A 13,292-nucleotide genomic window follows, 5' to 3' on the forward strand; every position below is an offset into this window, starting at 1 on the left:
CAGCGAGGAAGTGAGGCAAGTGCTGAAGAGCAAGACTCTGCAGTCAGACCGCCCCGGTGCCCCGCCCACCAGCTGTGTGACCCTGGCTTTAGTTTCCTCTTCTGTAAAATCTTGGATCTCACTGAGGTTGTTACAAGGATTATAATGCACACAAAAATTATATATATGTAAATAATTTATACATATAAAATATATATATTTTGTGTTTGTGTATATATATATTTATATATGCCTTGTGGCTCAGTTGATAAAGAATCCCCCTACAATGTGGGAGACCTGGGTTCGATCCCTGGGTTGGGAAGATCCCCTGGAGAAGGGAAAGGCTACCCACTGCAGTATCCTGGCCTGGAGAATTCCAGGGACTGTATAGTCCGTGGGGTCACAGAGTCGGACACTGCTGAGTGACTTTCACTTTCAATACATGTATGAAGTGGGTTTGGAGTCCCGGATTTCCGAATGAGGAAACAGACTTGATCCGACGTGCATCTCTGGGGAGAGGATGGACAGCAGCCTTCCTGGCATCACCGCGCTGACGCGCCTGCTCCAGTGCACTGGCCTCCTCAGTGGCTCTTGAACACACAACTCATTCTGCCTCGGGACCCTGGCGCTAGGTCTTCCCTCTGTCCGGTTGCTCCTCCCAGATCCTCCCTCATACGGGTCTCAGCCCACGTGGGCCCTCTCTGACCGCCCCCTCCCCGTGTGGGTGGGCTTCCCTTCTCTCAGCTCCCCCTCCCTTCCACCTTTTGCTTTATTTTTTTCCTGATCCTTATTACCATGCAAAATTATATCAGACCATGCTGACTTCCGGTTTCCTCCTTCGAATGTAAACACGGCATTTTCATGAATGAATGAGGGCAGATACTTGGCCTTATTCACGCTGGGTTGCCAGTCCCTAAGCTGTTGGAATGAGTGAGTGGGTGGATGAAGGAGGGGATCCCACAGTTGAGCAGAGATTCGCCCCGGGATATGGCCAGCGCAATTGATAGCCAGCCATGCACCGGGGTGGCTGCTCTGTGTGGTAAGCCCTCCCGGCACCCCGAGACATAGCTGTGACGGTCCCATTTTACAGCAGCACAGATCAAGTCTCCCAGAAGAGAAGCGGCTTGCTGGGGGGCCTCAGGGCCTTTGGGAGGCAGAGCCGGCCTGACTCCAGGGCGCCAGCTCCGTGCACTGCGTGACTCGCACGTCTCCGGGTCAAAGGCAGAGAGAAGCCACCCTGGGAAGCAGCAGCGCGTGCATTTTAGCAACGGATTTCCAGGTTTCGAGCGCTCTCCGCCTGCTGGGTGACTTTGCAGCGAGGGCGCCGCGGGGAGGCCGCGCCTGATGCTGCGGTTGCCATGGCGACGAGCGCCTCGGCGATTGGTCCAGCTCGGCCCGCACTACGTTGCTCCCGGGGCGCGGGGGAGCCTCTGCGCCGGCCCCTCCTCCGGATGCTGTCCCCCCCCCCCACCAGCCCTCCCCCACCCCCGTGCCCCGCCACCCCGGATGTACGGCAGGGCCAAAGCCAGAGGTGGTCTCAGGTAGCCATGAGGCCGACGCCCCCGCCCAGCCTGGCGACCATGGTGACCCGACGTCCTCGCAGGCTCCAGGGCACAGCGTGAGCCCTGCGTGCCTGGGTCCTCCGGAGCCCGCGGCTGCCACCCCCTGCTCCTGCTCCAGCCTCCGTGGAGGAGTGCGCCACCCCCGGGAATGTGACTCGCCCGCGATTTAATTTTATTCCCTTCCACTTCTCGCCTGAGCATCGCCCTGCTCCTCTAACCACATAGAGCCTTCCCAGCTGGAGAGGGAGAGAGAAGGGAAAACTGCCCACCACCCCCCCAGACAGGATGGCGTGCAGAAGACGCTATTTGTGAGTATATGTGGCAGGTTTATGCCTGGAACTTGAGGTCAGAAGGGCCGCAGCCCATCTGGGAGCTGGAGCCCAGGCCCCCTGGGGGGAGGGGGGTTTGCCATGCAGGTGGCTTGCAGAGGGGGCTGGCCACCAGGCGTAGATGCCAGCATTCGTCCCCTGCAGTGGACGTGTTTGTCGGTGGTGATGATGGGGGAAAAAAGGCTGTCAGCAGGACTCTGTTGGGCTGTGAAATTCCGTCTCTGAGGGCTGATCGCCCCCCAGATCTACGTACAGGGTCCCCCGGACCTGCTGCTACTGTGTTGGCATCTGGTTCAGCCCTCCTGTGTCCATTTGGAAATGGTTTCTCATGCCCGGCTCTGCCGTGATCAGCCCTTCAGCCGTGGCTGATGCAAGGTTGGCAGGAAGGTCAGGGTGGGCACAGGCTGCCGTGCCCTCCGGGGACGGGCGAAGGTCCAGCCTGCCCTCCCGAGCGGAGATCGCCAGTGTCACCCCGTACCACCCAGGTGTGCCGTGGGCCAGCGGCAGAGGCCGTGAAAGTCTTCACGGGGCGGTGACATCACGGGTCCGGGTATTTATGGAAAGCTGAGCCCGCGCCTCCTGGGACGTCGGATGAGGATGCCAGCTTCCCTCGCAGCTCTCTGGGGCTCTGCGGCATTCTGGGCTCGGCAGCTGGGTCTCTGGCCTTGCAGGATCCCTCCTCTGGGACTGGGGGCCGTGAGTCTCCTCCTGCCGTGGGCACTTGGGGGCTGTGCGGTGACTTCAGACCCTTTGAGGTCAGAGGGCAGAGCTGGGCCCTCAGGCTGGGCTCAGTCCCCAGGACTCGAAAGCCCTGGTGGGGGGGAGTTCCTGGAGCATCATGTGGGGGGACCCCTGGGGGCACTCCAAGGCCTCGGACCCCCCTAGACCTTGACGAGGGCCCTGGAGCCCGAGAAGTGGTGCCCACTGCTCTCCACCCGGGCCAGACGGCGCGCGCGCTCGTGGAGCTGGACGGGAGGAGGCGTTGCTGCTGCCGCTGTGCTGTCAGCAGGCCCAGGCGGGGCCCGGGGGCGAGGAAGGCGGCGGGCTCTGTGGTTTGCTGTGATGTTCGTTTGCCTTTTAAGTGGAGAAGCCCATGGCTTGGTTTGTTGATGGGAGCCGATCACGCCGGGTTCTCACTTCCTGTCCCTGCTTTTTTTTTTTGGGAAACAAATAGTAAATCCTTCCCAGGCACAGAACCTCCGCTGTCGCTGGAAACAGGCCTCCCCACCACCCCCGAGACACCCCCTTTCTCCTGCCTCCTTTGCCTTGGCCCAGGAGCCCGAGGTCAGAGAAGTCCTCTGGTCTCAGGGGCCGTGAAACCCCAGGGGAGGGAGGTCTCCGAGGGGGAATCTGTGTAGCAGCCTCTGGACTCCCATTCTAGAGATGGGACAGCTGAGGCTCAGCAAATCCCCGGGAAACGTGAAGTGCCCTGGCCTGAGGTGTGTGGAGGGGGTGGGGGGTTGGGGGTGCGTTTCAGCCCAGCTCTGCATTAGGATCACGGGGGAATGTTTTGAAACTCCCGGGTCTGAGTCCCACCCCAGAGATCCTGAGTCCTGGGAGGGCTGCAGCCTCAGGAACGTTGTGGGTCTCCCCACGTGATTTCGATGCTCAGCTGTGGGTGATGTTTGCGGATGCGGCCTCTTCCCTTAGGCATCACTGCCCAGTCCTACCCGATTGTGATTTGTGAGCACGCAGTTACCATTCCAGTTCCAGGACCCCTCCCCATTACCAGTACAGACTCGCTCTGTCTGCTGGGAGCCCAGGAGCCTGCACTGGAACACACGGCCCCTAGCAGGGCCCACCGACCATGCCTGTCTTCCCCACTCGCCTAGGAGAGGGGTTGGACTGTGGGGAGGGCAGGTCGGGCAGCAGGACACCCAGGCCTCCCCCACATGCCGCCTCCAAGCCCACGGGCACCAGAGACTGCAGAGAGACTGGGGAGGGGGTGGCCGAAGTCGGGGGGGCCCTGTTTTGCAGAAGGACTTGCGGACCAGAACCAGGGCTCTCCCGGTTTCCCACCCGGGAGCTTGGCACCTGCAGCTCAAGCCCTAGGCTTGCAAAGTGGGGAATGGAATGTCTAGATGCTTAACTTTCAGGGTGCCTGGAGGCCCCAGCCCAGGACTGCCACAGCCACCGTCAGAGCCGCACGACTTGGCTCCGCGGCTTCTCACGGCCCTCGCCTCCGTGGTTCTCACCCGTGCTGTGAAATGGGGGAGTTAATGATCCCATTTTACAGAGGAGGAAACTGAGGTCAGAGAGGGGTAGAACACTTGACTGAGGTCTCGGGGCGGGCTCCAGCCCCATGCTCGGCGGTGCGTCCCTCCCCCAGCGCACTGCACACGCGGCCGACCTGGGCAGACTTGCTGCAGGCGGAGCCCTGCCCCCGGCCCCCCAGCCCCTTCCCCGCCTCCCCGTTCTCTGCCCTCTTCCCCTCCACCCCCTGGGCCCCAAAGAGAACTTGGGCATCCGGACTCTGTCGTTGAGAGGGGACAGTTTCCCACCCGGGAGCTCCGATAGACGTGCCGGCCCTGAGTAGACGGGACAGTGGATGACAGGGAGAGCAGGAGAAGATTTATTAATGAAATAGGGAAATCATGAAGCCTCCAAGATAGGTTCCTTAATCAGCTTTGTTAGCAACCAAGGCCAGGCCTACACTGAAAGCTTAATTAACGGTGTCTTAATTAAGGTCGGCCCCCTCCCGACTGTAACTACACTTAGACTGCACGTCACTTCCTGCTCTGTGAACATAGGAAGTCAGGCTGCAGGAGTTTGCAGTGGGTGTGCAAGACCCTCGGGGCTGCTGGGGAGCGGGGCCGCTGAGACGGGGGCGCTCCTTTGTAATTCACCCATCCGCTCGCTCACTCATTCATTCACTCTGCCTGGAGCCACCCATTCTAGATGGCAGATGCCACCCTGAAAACATTCCCCAGCGCCTTCCCCACCCAGCACTGTGTCCTGCTCACAGGCTGGTTGGTCCATTCTGGCCGCTGGCGCGTCAGCTGTGCCGGGACAGAGGCGCTGACCGCGTGTTAGCTGTGGCGTGTCCAGCACCTCGGAAAGCACTGGGTGTGTAGTGATTGCTCAGTAAGTCTCTGTCGGTGAATGAGTGATGGATCCCGGGCCAGGCGCTGCCCTGAGCTAAGGGGCACAGGAGTGTGTGTAGCTGGTTGCTCAGACATTTCCACCTCTTTGTGACCCCCTGGACCGTAGCCCACCAGGATCCCTGTCCATGGGATTGCCCAGGCAAGAGTACTGGAGTGGGGCGCCATGCCCTCCTCCAGGGGATCTTCCCGACCCAGGGATCGAACCCGGGTCTCTTGTGTCTCCTGTGTCGTCCGGCTGGTTCTTTCCCGCTGAGCCACCTGCGACGCAAGAGGGTACGGAGCCCAGTAAGACGTGGCTTCTGGGATCCTGTAGGCCATGAACAGACAGTGTCAGCGTGGAGTGCCGCAGGCCAGATGGGACGGCAGCCCGGAGACGGGGCGGGTTCCCACGTCCCGCAGCAGGCAGGAGGCCGAAGCGCATGCCCGCTGATCCAGGAGGGGCGGGCGCTCCGGTGTGCAGGCCTCGGCCTAGGGTCACAGATTCCACAGGCACTAGCTCACTGACCTTCACGGTGACCCTGGGGGTGCCTGTCCCCTCTGTACAGACAGTGCAGCTGAGTCACCGAATCAGTTGCCCCGGGAGGGGTGGCGCTGGGGATTGGACCCAGACGGGCAGCCCCAGAGCCCCACTCTGTGAGATTCCCACGGCTTTGCTGGAAGTGACGGTGTCTGGCCCATGCCCCACATGTGTGAGTGAGCGGAGGTGAGACCGGAGATGTGGGCGGGGCCAGGACAGGAGGCGTCTGGCTCCCAGGAGGGGCCCCCCTTGCGGGCAGGGGCCGTGGGACCCACAGAGGGTTCTGACCCGCGGGGGCGGCAAAGGTTCCAGAGCTGGACTGTGGAGGGAAGGTGGGGGCGGGGAGGGTTCTCAGTCGTCCTTTCCGGCGCCCATAGCGGGGCGCCCCAGAGGGCGGCAGGTCCCTAGAGGGCGGCAGGGCACCCCAGAGGGCGGCAGGCCCCCAGAGGGCGGCAGGTCCCCAGCCCAGGCCATCTTGGGGCGTGCCTGGCAGCTCTGTGCCTGGGTAGGAGAGCCCCTTCCCCTCCCCACCTGTCATCTGACTCCACCCTCAAGTCAGGTCTGGGGCCCGGAGGCCTGCGCAGGACCCCCGGCTGGCCCCGGGGGACACACTCAGCCAGGGCCGGGCTGGGGCGCATCCTGGAGGCCGGCCCTTCGCCAGGCACTTTCCGGCGCCGCCCCCTGCCCGCCTGGCGGCCATCCTGCAGGGTCTGTCCTTCCTGCCCCCTCTTTTCATCAGGCCCCATGAGCCCGCCCTCGAAGACAGAGACAGGCGCCCAGAAGGTGGGCAGACGGCTTCTGGGAGGGCCGGGGGGCAGCCAGGCGGAGCCGGGAGACAGGGCCCCCGCGCCTCGTCACCGGGCAGCCTCCTGACCCCCGGCCCCGGGGCCCTGCCCGCCCCCACGCATGCTCTCCCAGAGCTGGAGTGTGGCTGAGGTTCCAGCACTCACCCGGGGCGCTGAGACCCCCTCGTGCAGCAGGGGCGGGGCCTGCGGGCTCACTTGGTTTTGTCTCCGCCTGCGGGACCTGAGAGCCCTTGGCAGCTGCTCAGCGCCCGCCTGGCTCCTGCGGGGCCTGCTGCTTTTCCCGCGCCCCACCGCCCAGCGGCTCACTGGCTCCCGCTCTCTCTCCCCTCCGTCCACCCCGCCTTGTGGTCTCTGAGGCCCTGGCCCTCCCTGGGGCTCACCGAGCAGGACCCAGACGCTGCCCTCCAGCTCCGCCCTGGCCCGCTGTGTGACCCTGAGCCAGCCTCTCGCCCTCTCTGGGCCTGTGACGTCCTCTGAATCCGGAGCGGCAGGGGCAGCTCTGGATGGTGCGGGTTGGGCAGACTCGCACGGGAGGCTGGGGTGTGGGGCGGGAGCTAGTGGAAGTCGGCGCTGAGCTTCGGACATTCCGGCTGTTTCACACATGCCCCGCCCCGTGCATGGCTTGTGGTCTCCGGGGGCGCATCGTCCCCCGGACGCGCAGCAGATACGCCGAGGCCTGCCTGCGCTGTGGGCAGCGCCCGTGCTGGCCCCCTGGCAGAGGGTGCCCTCTCTCCCCACCCCTCGGACCCCGAGATCCAGTCCTGGATCCAATCCTGGGTCCTGGTCCTCCCCTTTGCACAGGGCAGCCCCTCTGCTGGCACCCGCGGCCTGGGAGCCTTCCAGGGAGGCCCGGCCTCTGTTTCCCGGCATCTGTGTAGGCCCAGGCAGGTCAGCTATAACCTTTTTTAAAATTGTGGTAACATTCACGTAACAGAAGAATGCCCAGTTCAGCCATTTCTAAGTGTGCAGTCCAGGGCAGTCAGTACATTCATGGTGTTTCACGACCGTCACCACCGTCCGTCCCCAGAACCTTCCCATCTTCCCAGACTGAGACCTGGTCCCCGTAAAACACTCACTCCCCTTCCCTTCCCCAGCCCCGGGCACCCACCATCCTACCTCTGTCTCTGTGGATTCAGCCGCTCTGAGCACTCGTCTCCGTGGAATCCTGTAGTGTCTGTCTTTCTGTGGCTTACTTCGCTGAGCACGTTCTCAAGGTTCATCCATGTTTGCAGCTTGTGTCAGGATTTCCTTCCTTTTAAGGCTGAAATATTCCATTGTGCATCTGGACCACGCTTTGTTGATCCGTTCGTCTGTCTCTGGACACCTGCGTTTGCTTCCGCCTTTTGGCTGCTGTGAATAACGCTGGTGTGAAGGTGGGGAGGCCGGTGTATCCTCGAGACCCGGCTTTCAGTTCCTTTCTGTGTATGCCCAGAAGTGGAATTCCCGGATCCTGTGGAAACCCTGTTGAACTTTTTTGGAGGAACCTCCATACTGTTTTTCCACCACAGCTGCACCGTTTTACATTCCCACCAACATTGCACACGGATTCCAGTTTCTCCACATCTTTGCTCACACTTGCCATTGTGTTTTTTTGGTTGTTTTTGTAATAGGAATTCTCGTCGTGTGAAGTAGCACCTCATTGTGGTTTTGATTCACTCCCTCTTGAATAAAGGCAGCTGTGAGTGGTGAGGTTCAGCCTCCTTCTCTGCCGTTGGGCCATGCGGCCCTGAGGACCCCCGACATTGACTGGGGGGCCTGGGCCCACTGGACACCCGCGGACGCCTCTGCCGCCTTTGCGGGAGCTTCTGTCCCGGAGCAGGGTGGATGGGAGGGACGTGGGGCTCAGGCCTCCCCGCCCAGAGCCCAGTCCTCCAGCTCATAAGTAGCCCAGGGAGCTGGGTCCTTGGGTGTGCCTGGCACACAGTACGTCCTCAGAAATTTTAAATCACACGCGTAATCCCTGCTTCCATCTTTTTTGTCTATTCCTGGTTTATCCATGTAACTGAGAGATCATGCACTGGTGTGGTGCGGTAACGTCTGCACATACTGCAAAGTCAGCCCCTCTCCAGTTCCTCGGCCCCGAGGCCACTGCCGTGTCCAGCTCCGTGGGGTCTCTCTGGGGAAGTGCTGTGCGCAGATGTGAGCACTGCAATACTGAAGAGGCTCAACCACCCAGCCAGGTACACCCAGCGGCCAGGCACACCCAGCGGAGCTTCCAGTCTCGGCTTTGCAGTTCCGGATTTGGGGCCCCCTGAGGGGGTGGGGTGACCCTCCAGCCCGTGAAGGAGGCGACACTCTCCCTCTGGTGGGTGACCCTGACTGGTGGCTGGCAGAGTGGCCTCCGTGGAGGAAGCAAAGCTACAGCAGAAGCAGGGGTGTGGGAAGGACTGGCCTTGCGCACCCAAGGTTCAGATCCCGCCAGGCCTCCCGGCCGCCTGTGTGTCCTGGGCCGGCCGGCCGTCCAGATCTGTTGCATCGGCCCCTTTGTGAGCGCCTGTCCGGCACGGGGCCTGCACTGCACCCTGGGGACAGCGGCCTTGCCCGGAAGCAGGCGGACACAGGTGGAGCCGCCAGCGGGGGGCGGACCGTGTGCCGTGGGCTTTCAGCGGGGGCTGCCGGACACGTGGGCGCCCTTCGGGGCAGACACGGGGAGAGGCGTCTGGGTGGCGGGCCGGGGAAGCCCACTCCCCCGAGACCCGCGAGGCTCTCCCCTGACCCTCGGGGAAGTGACCTGGGCCCAGCCCTCACTCCACGAGATGCCTCCGCCGCTGGACGCGTTCCCGCTGCCGTCACGTCACCTCCAGCGGCTTTTCCAGGAACGCGGCTGCTCTCCTCATAGTCGCGGGAAGATCAGACGCTGATATGTCCGGAGCTCTGCCAAGGGCTGCCGCCGTGCAGAGCCTCGCGTCACCGAGGGCGGCGTCCCTCGTGGCCGCCGGCTCGGGAGCCAGGCCGTGTGTCCGCCTGGGATCGGAGCCGCTGTCACCTTGGGGGGCGGGAGACTGACCTCGTCCCTGCGCACCCACCGCTAACGGGCCGGCCTCCTCGTTGTGACCAGCCTCCCTGTCCTCTCTGCTGCTACGGCTGAGGCCGTCGGTTGGTTTTTGTCTCATGACGTGTGTGGAGAGAGAGGATATGACTTATGGACGTCGTTTCAGACCAGAGAAGGGTCAGCACAGGTTTGGGTGCTAAGGATGGGGGCGGGGGGTGGACGAGGACTCTCTGTGGGGGTGGAATTACTGTGCATCTTGTCGTGAGCCTACACATCAAAGTGCATGGAACTGAATACGCTCACGCGATCACTCATTCACACACACACACACACACACACACACGAGTAGGTGTGACAGGAAGTCTAAGATGGTGGACGGTAGTGTCGGCATCGTGATGGAGACGTTGTCCTCAAGTTCTGCAGGGCCGCTAACTTTGGGGAAAACAGGGCAAAGTGCAGACAGCATCTCTCCGGGCTGTTTTTAACAACTACCAGTGAATCTGCAGTTAATCTCAAAATGAAAAGTTTAATTGAAAACGAAGGCCAGGGGCAGGTGTTGGGTCTGACGAGCTGGACCCTTGGTGACTGTGGGGCAGGAAGGCCAGTGACCACCCCCACCCCGTGTCAGCCCCTCCGTGCGAGGCCTCCCTGACAGGGACCCCTAGATCCCTGGTCCCCCAGGCTGAACCCCACTGGCCTCCACTCTTGAGCTGCCAGCTGAGGCCTGGTTGGCCCCCGGCGCTGAGTTGGAGACCTTGGAGCAGGGTCTTGTCCACCCTCTGCAGACCCCGAGCCGGAGCTGGGACCCTGCCTGCCCGCCCACCTCAGGGCTGTCCTGGGCCTGCAGGCCTGCCCCGGGCACCAGTGCAGCGTTCATACGGGCCTGGCTCTCCCACCCGCGGCCCCCGGGTCCCGGAGCTGGGACAGACACACACTGGCTATTCCTCCCAGTGCCGTCTTGGAGACTGAAGTGAGCGCAGCCTGCTAGGACTCAAAGGTGAGGGAAGCGAGGGCTTCGCTGAGTCTCTTCCTGCACGCGGACGGCACGGTGGGTCGGCCTCTGGCACGTGGATGCGGCACAGATGGCAGGGCTGGGGGCCGCGGGGCGGAAGCCAGCCCGGGCGCGGTGCCGGTTCGGGGCCCCCCGGACCTGAAGGCCAGGCTCACCGGACGGACCCGGCGGGGGCGCCTGCCCTTCCCTCCTGTTTATCCAACTCCCCGGCAATGAGCTGGGGACCCGGGGGCTCCAGGGGCCTGAGATGCCCCGTGCCCCCTGTCCTGGGCGCACCTGACCCCTGGGGTCCCCGGAAGAGGGTCCCGTCAGAACAGCCCCTGGCTCTGCGCGGCGGTTGGCGCGTGGCTAACTGCAAGATGTCGTACTGGCTTCGTCGGTTTCACCCATCGTCAGCACAGTCCCTGCGTCTGTCTGGAATGGCTGATAAGGGAAGGGGCGTGTTTGTCATCAGCCTGGCTCTTGCCGGGCTTGCCGGGTGGGGATAACCGTGCATCTGCTAACATGTGCTCCGTTCCCGATTCTGGTCCAGGGGCCACAGCCGCAGGCGCCCCCGAGTCCCTCCAATCCCCCCTCCTTGGCCTTCAGTCCCTGACCAGCTCTGGGGTTGCTGAGTGATCGGGGCAACTCGGAGGAGCTCCCCGAAACTGGCTGTGCCCAGGAGAAGTGGGGGCCGAGGCGCTGAGGTGATCAGCGTGATTTCCAGTACCTCCCTCTGCCTTAGGAGCTTCTGGATGGACCCCTTCATCTGCCGCCCAGTGGCTGTGTGGCTTGCGGCAGACAGCTTCACCTCTCTGAGCCTCGGGGCTTTTCTCTGTACCGTGGGGTCAATCATTGCAACTTTGCAGGGTGGCGATAAGGACTCAGTGATGTAGTAAAGTGCAGGGTGGATCCGTACTTACATACATCCTCGTCCCCTTCCTCCCCTGGACTCTAAGCGCACGGGGCAGGCTGGGACCTCAGAGACATGGTCCTGGGGAGGGTAAGGGAACCAGCGGGGAGGGAGTGTACCCACCGGAAGTCTCCAGGTGGCAAAGGTCAGAGACTCGAGTCAGAAGGGGTTTTAACGGTCACTGTCAGTGACCAGCCTGGGGTCAGGCTTCGGTGTGGCTGGGGGTCTGGGGGCTCCGACACTCTCGTGGCCGTCTCCTTCTTGTCTTCCGCCTGGGGTGTGTTCTCAGGACCCCTCTGGTCCTGCTGGTCAGCCCTGGGGTTCATGGCCTTCCTGAGACCGCCTCCATGCCCAGGGGGTGCTGGCTGTGTGGTGATCGGCCAGGCCTGGAGCCGGGCGGATGGGGTCAGCCCCGTCTCAGCCACTGCACTGTGTGTTCGGGACGGAGTTCGGGTGTGTTTCTGGGGGGGGGGGGCAGTAAACTGAGGCTGGAGACAGTCCACCGGTCACGCTTGGGGTCAGAGGGCAGCATGCCAAGCTGGCGGCCTCAGCTCAGCGCGGGGCGATGCACACAGCCCGGTGCCCTGGAGGCAAGCGCTCGGCTGGGAGGCTGGCCCCAGCACACAGCCTGGAGTCACAGACCCGAGTTCCGTGCTTGGCGACAGGGAGGAGAGGGTTTGCGGCTGCTCATGTCGGGTAAATCCACAGGACCCCAACGCTAGGGATCTGGCTGACGACCGCCCCTGCCCCGAAGTCTTTCCCATCTCCCTCTTGCTTAGCCAGCTGGGACCTTTAAATGAGAATCTTTACTCCTGTTATTTCACCTTCCCTCTCTCCCCAGTGGTATATACTCAATACTTTTCAAAAGCCCCAAAGCGGCCTGGGGCACTGTGTGTTATCCAGGGAAACTCACCATCCGTTCCAGATCCATGTCCCATCCTTCCACCGGAAGCTGCGGGAGGGTTACCCTACCCACCCCAGGGGCCGTGCTGAGCCTCCCTGGGGGTCTGCCGAGCCCCGTGTCCCCATCTAGGAGCTGGGCTGTTCCTGGCTCCCGATGGACCGCAGGGAGCCCGTGGGTGCTGGGGGGAGAGCGGTGTCCCCCCGGGGTGGGGGTGCTGATGGGGGTTTCTGCACCCCCTGCGCTGGTCAGCTGTGGCTCCCAGTCGCCCTGGAGGCCGAGCAGGACCGGGGGCTGCCCGCAGGCGGGAGGCCTGAGACTAGGGGAGCACGTAGCTCCCCGCAGAGCCCTGGGCGGGGCTGGTCCGGGGCTCCACCGACACGTCTTGGCCCTTGGGCGCCCCTCCATCCTCTGGCCTCAGGAGCCTCCCACCCCCGGAGCCTGTAGGCAGCCCCCTGCCCCCCAGCAGCCCTGCCTCCATCCTGCCCTTGCTTCGGACACGTGTCCTCGCCGGCCGTCAGCCGTGGCCAGCTGTCCAGGCCGGGAGCCCCAGGTGCAGAAGGCGCGGGACGGCAGAGAGGGCGGGCAGTCCTCAGGGTGCCCGGTGGAAGGTCGGGTGTGGAGCTGGGATTGGGGACAGCGGGGCTGTGACCCTCCCCGACGGCCGCATCCGTCCCTCTCACCCCAGATCTCGGGGTCCCCCGCCCCTGCCCCACGCCCTCACTCCCATGTGTTCACATGCCGGCTACTGCCCACCTTTGTCCTTCCAGACCCAGCTTTCCCAGCAGACTGTGGCCAGCGTGGGTCTGCCCGGCCCGCCGCTGGGTGCCCCGGGGCCGGGCCTCGGTCAGGGTGGGGCAGCCGCATCGTCTGTGGGTGAGGGACGCCCCACACTGTCACCTTCGGCCCGAAGTTTGCTTTTCTCCTCCTTTCATCCAAAAGTGTGTCCGGAAGGTGCCCCTCGCTGGGCGCAGGCCAGGTGAGGTGGGGGTGATGGGGAAAGCGGAGGAGCCTGAGCGGCTGGCGGAGCACAGTGCCCAGGGTGCCTACTGCGGGCAGGCCCAGGCCGGAGGCGAGGAAGGCGTCGCAGGCATTGCAGGCCACGGAGCCCGGGGCCTGGCTCACGGGTCGGGGTGGGTGGCCCTGCCACCATGAAGACGGGCCCCCGGTGTGGGAGCTGCCCGAGGGGCCACGGGGC

At 63.4% G+C, this 13,292-nt stretch overlaps 1 protein-coding gene across 1 annotated transcript in view; it reads left to right on the forward strand.

Moving 5' to 3' along the window:
• Nucleotides 1–1,804: 1,804 nt before the first annotated feature.
• The window catches only part of IQSEC1 (IQ motif and Sec7 domain ArfGEF 1), a 140,165-nt gene continuing 128,677 nt past the window's right edge, over nt 1,805–13,292 (forward strand). The window contains exon 1 of the mRNA XM_061128978.1: nt 1,805–1,849. Coding sequence (XP_060984961.1) covers nt 1,827–1,849 — 23 coding nt within the window. The 5' untranslated portion in view covers nt 1,805–1,826. The remainder of the gene's footprint in view (nt 1,850–13,292) is intronic.

The sequence above is a fragment of the Dama dama genome, chromosome 24 (genome assembly GCF_033118175.1).
Source record: "Dama dama isolate Ldn47 chromosome 24, ASM3311817v1, whole genome shotgun sequence".
Classification (NCBI taxonomy): Eukaryota; Metazoa; Chordata; class Mammalia; order Artiodactyla; family Cervidae; genus Dama; species Dama dama.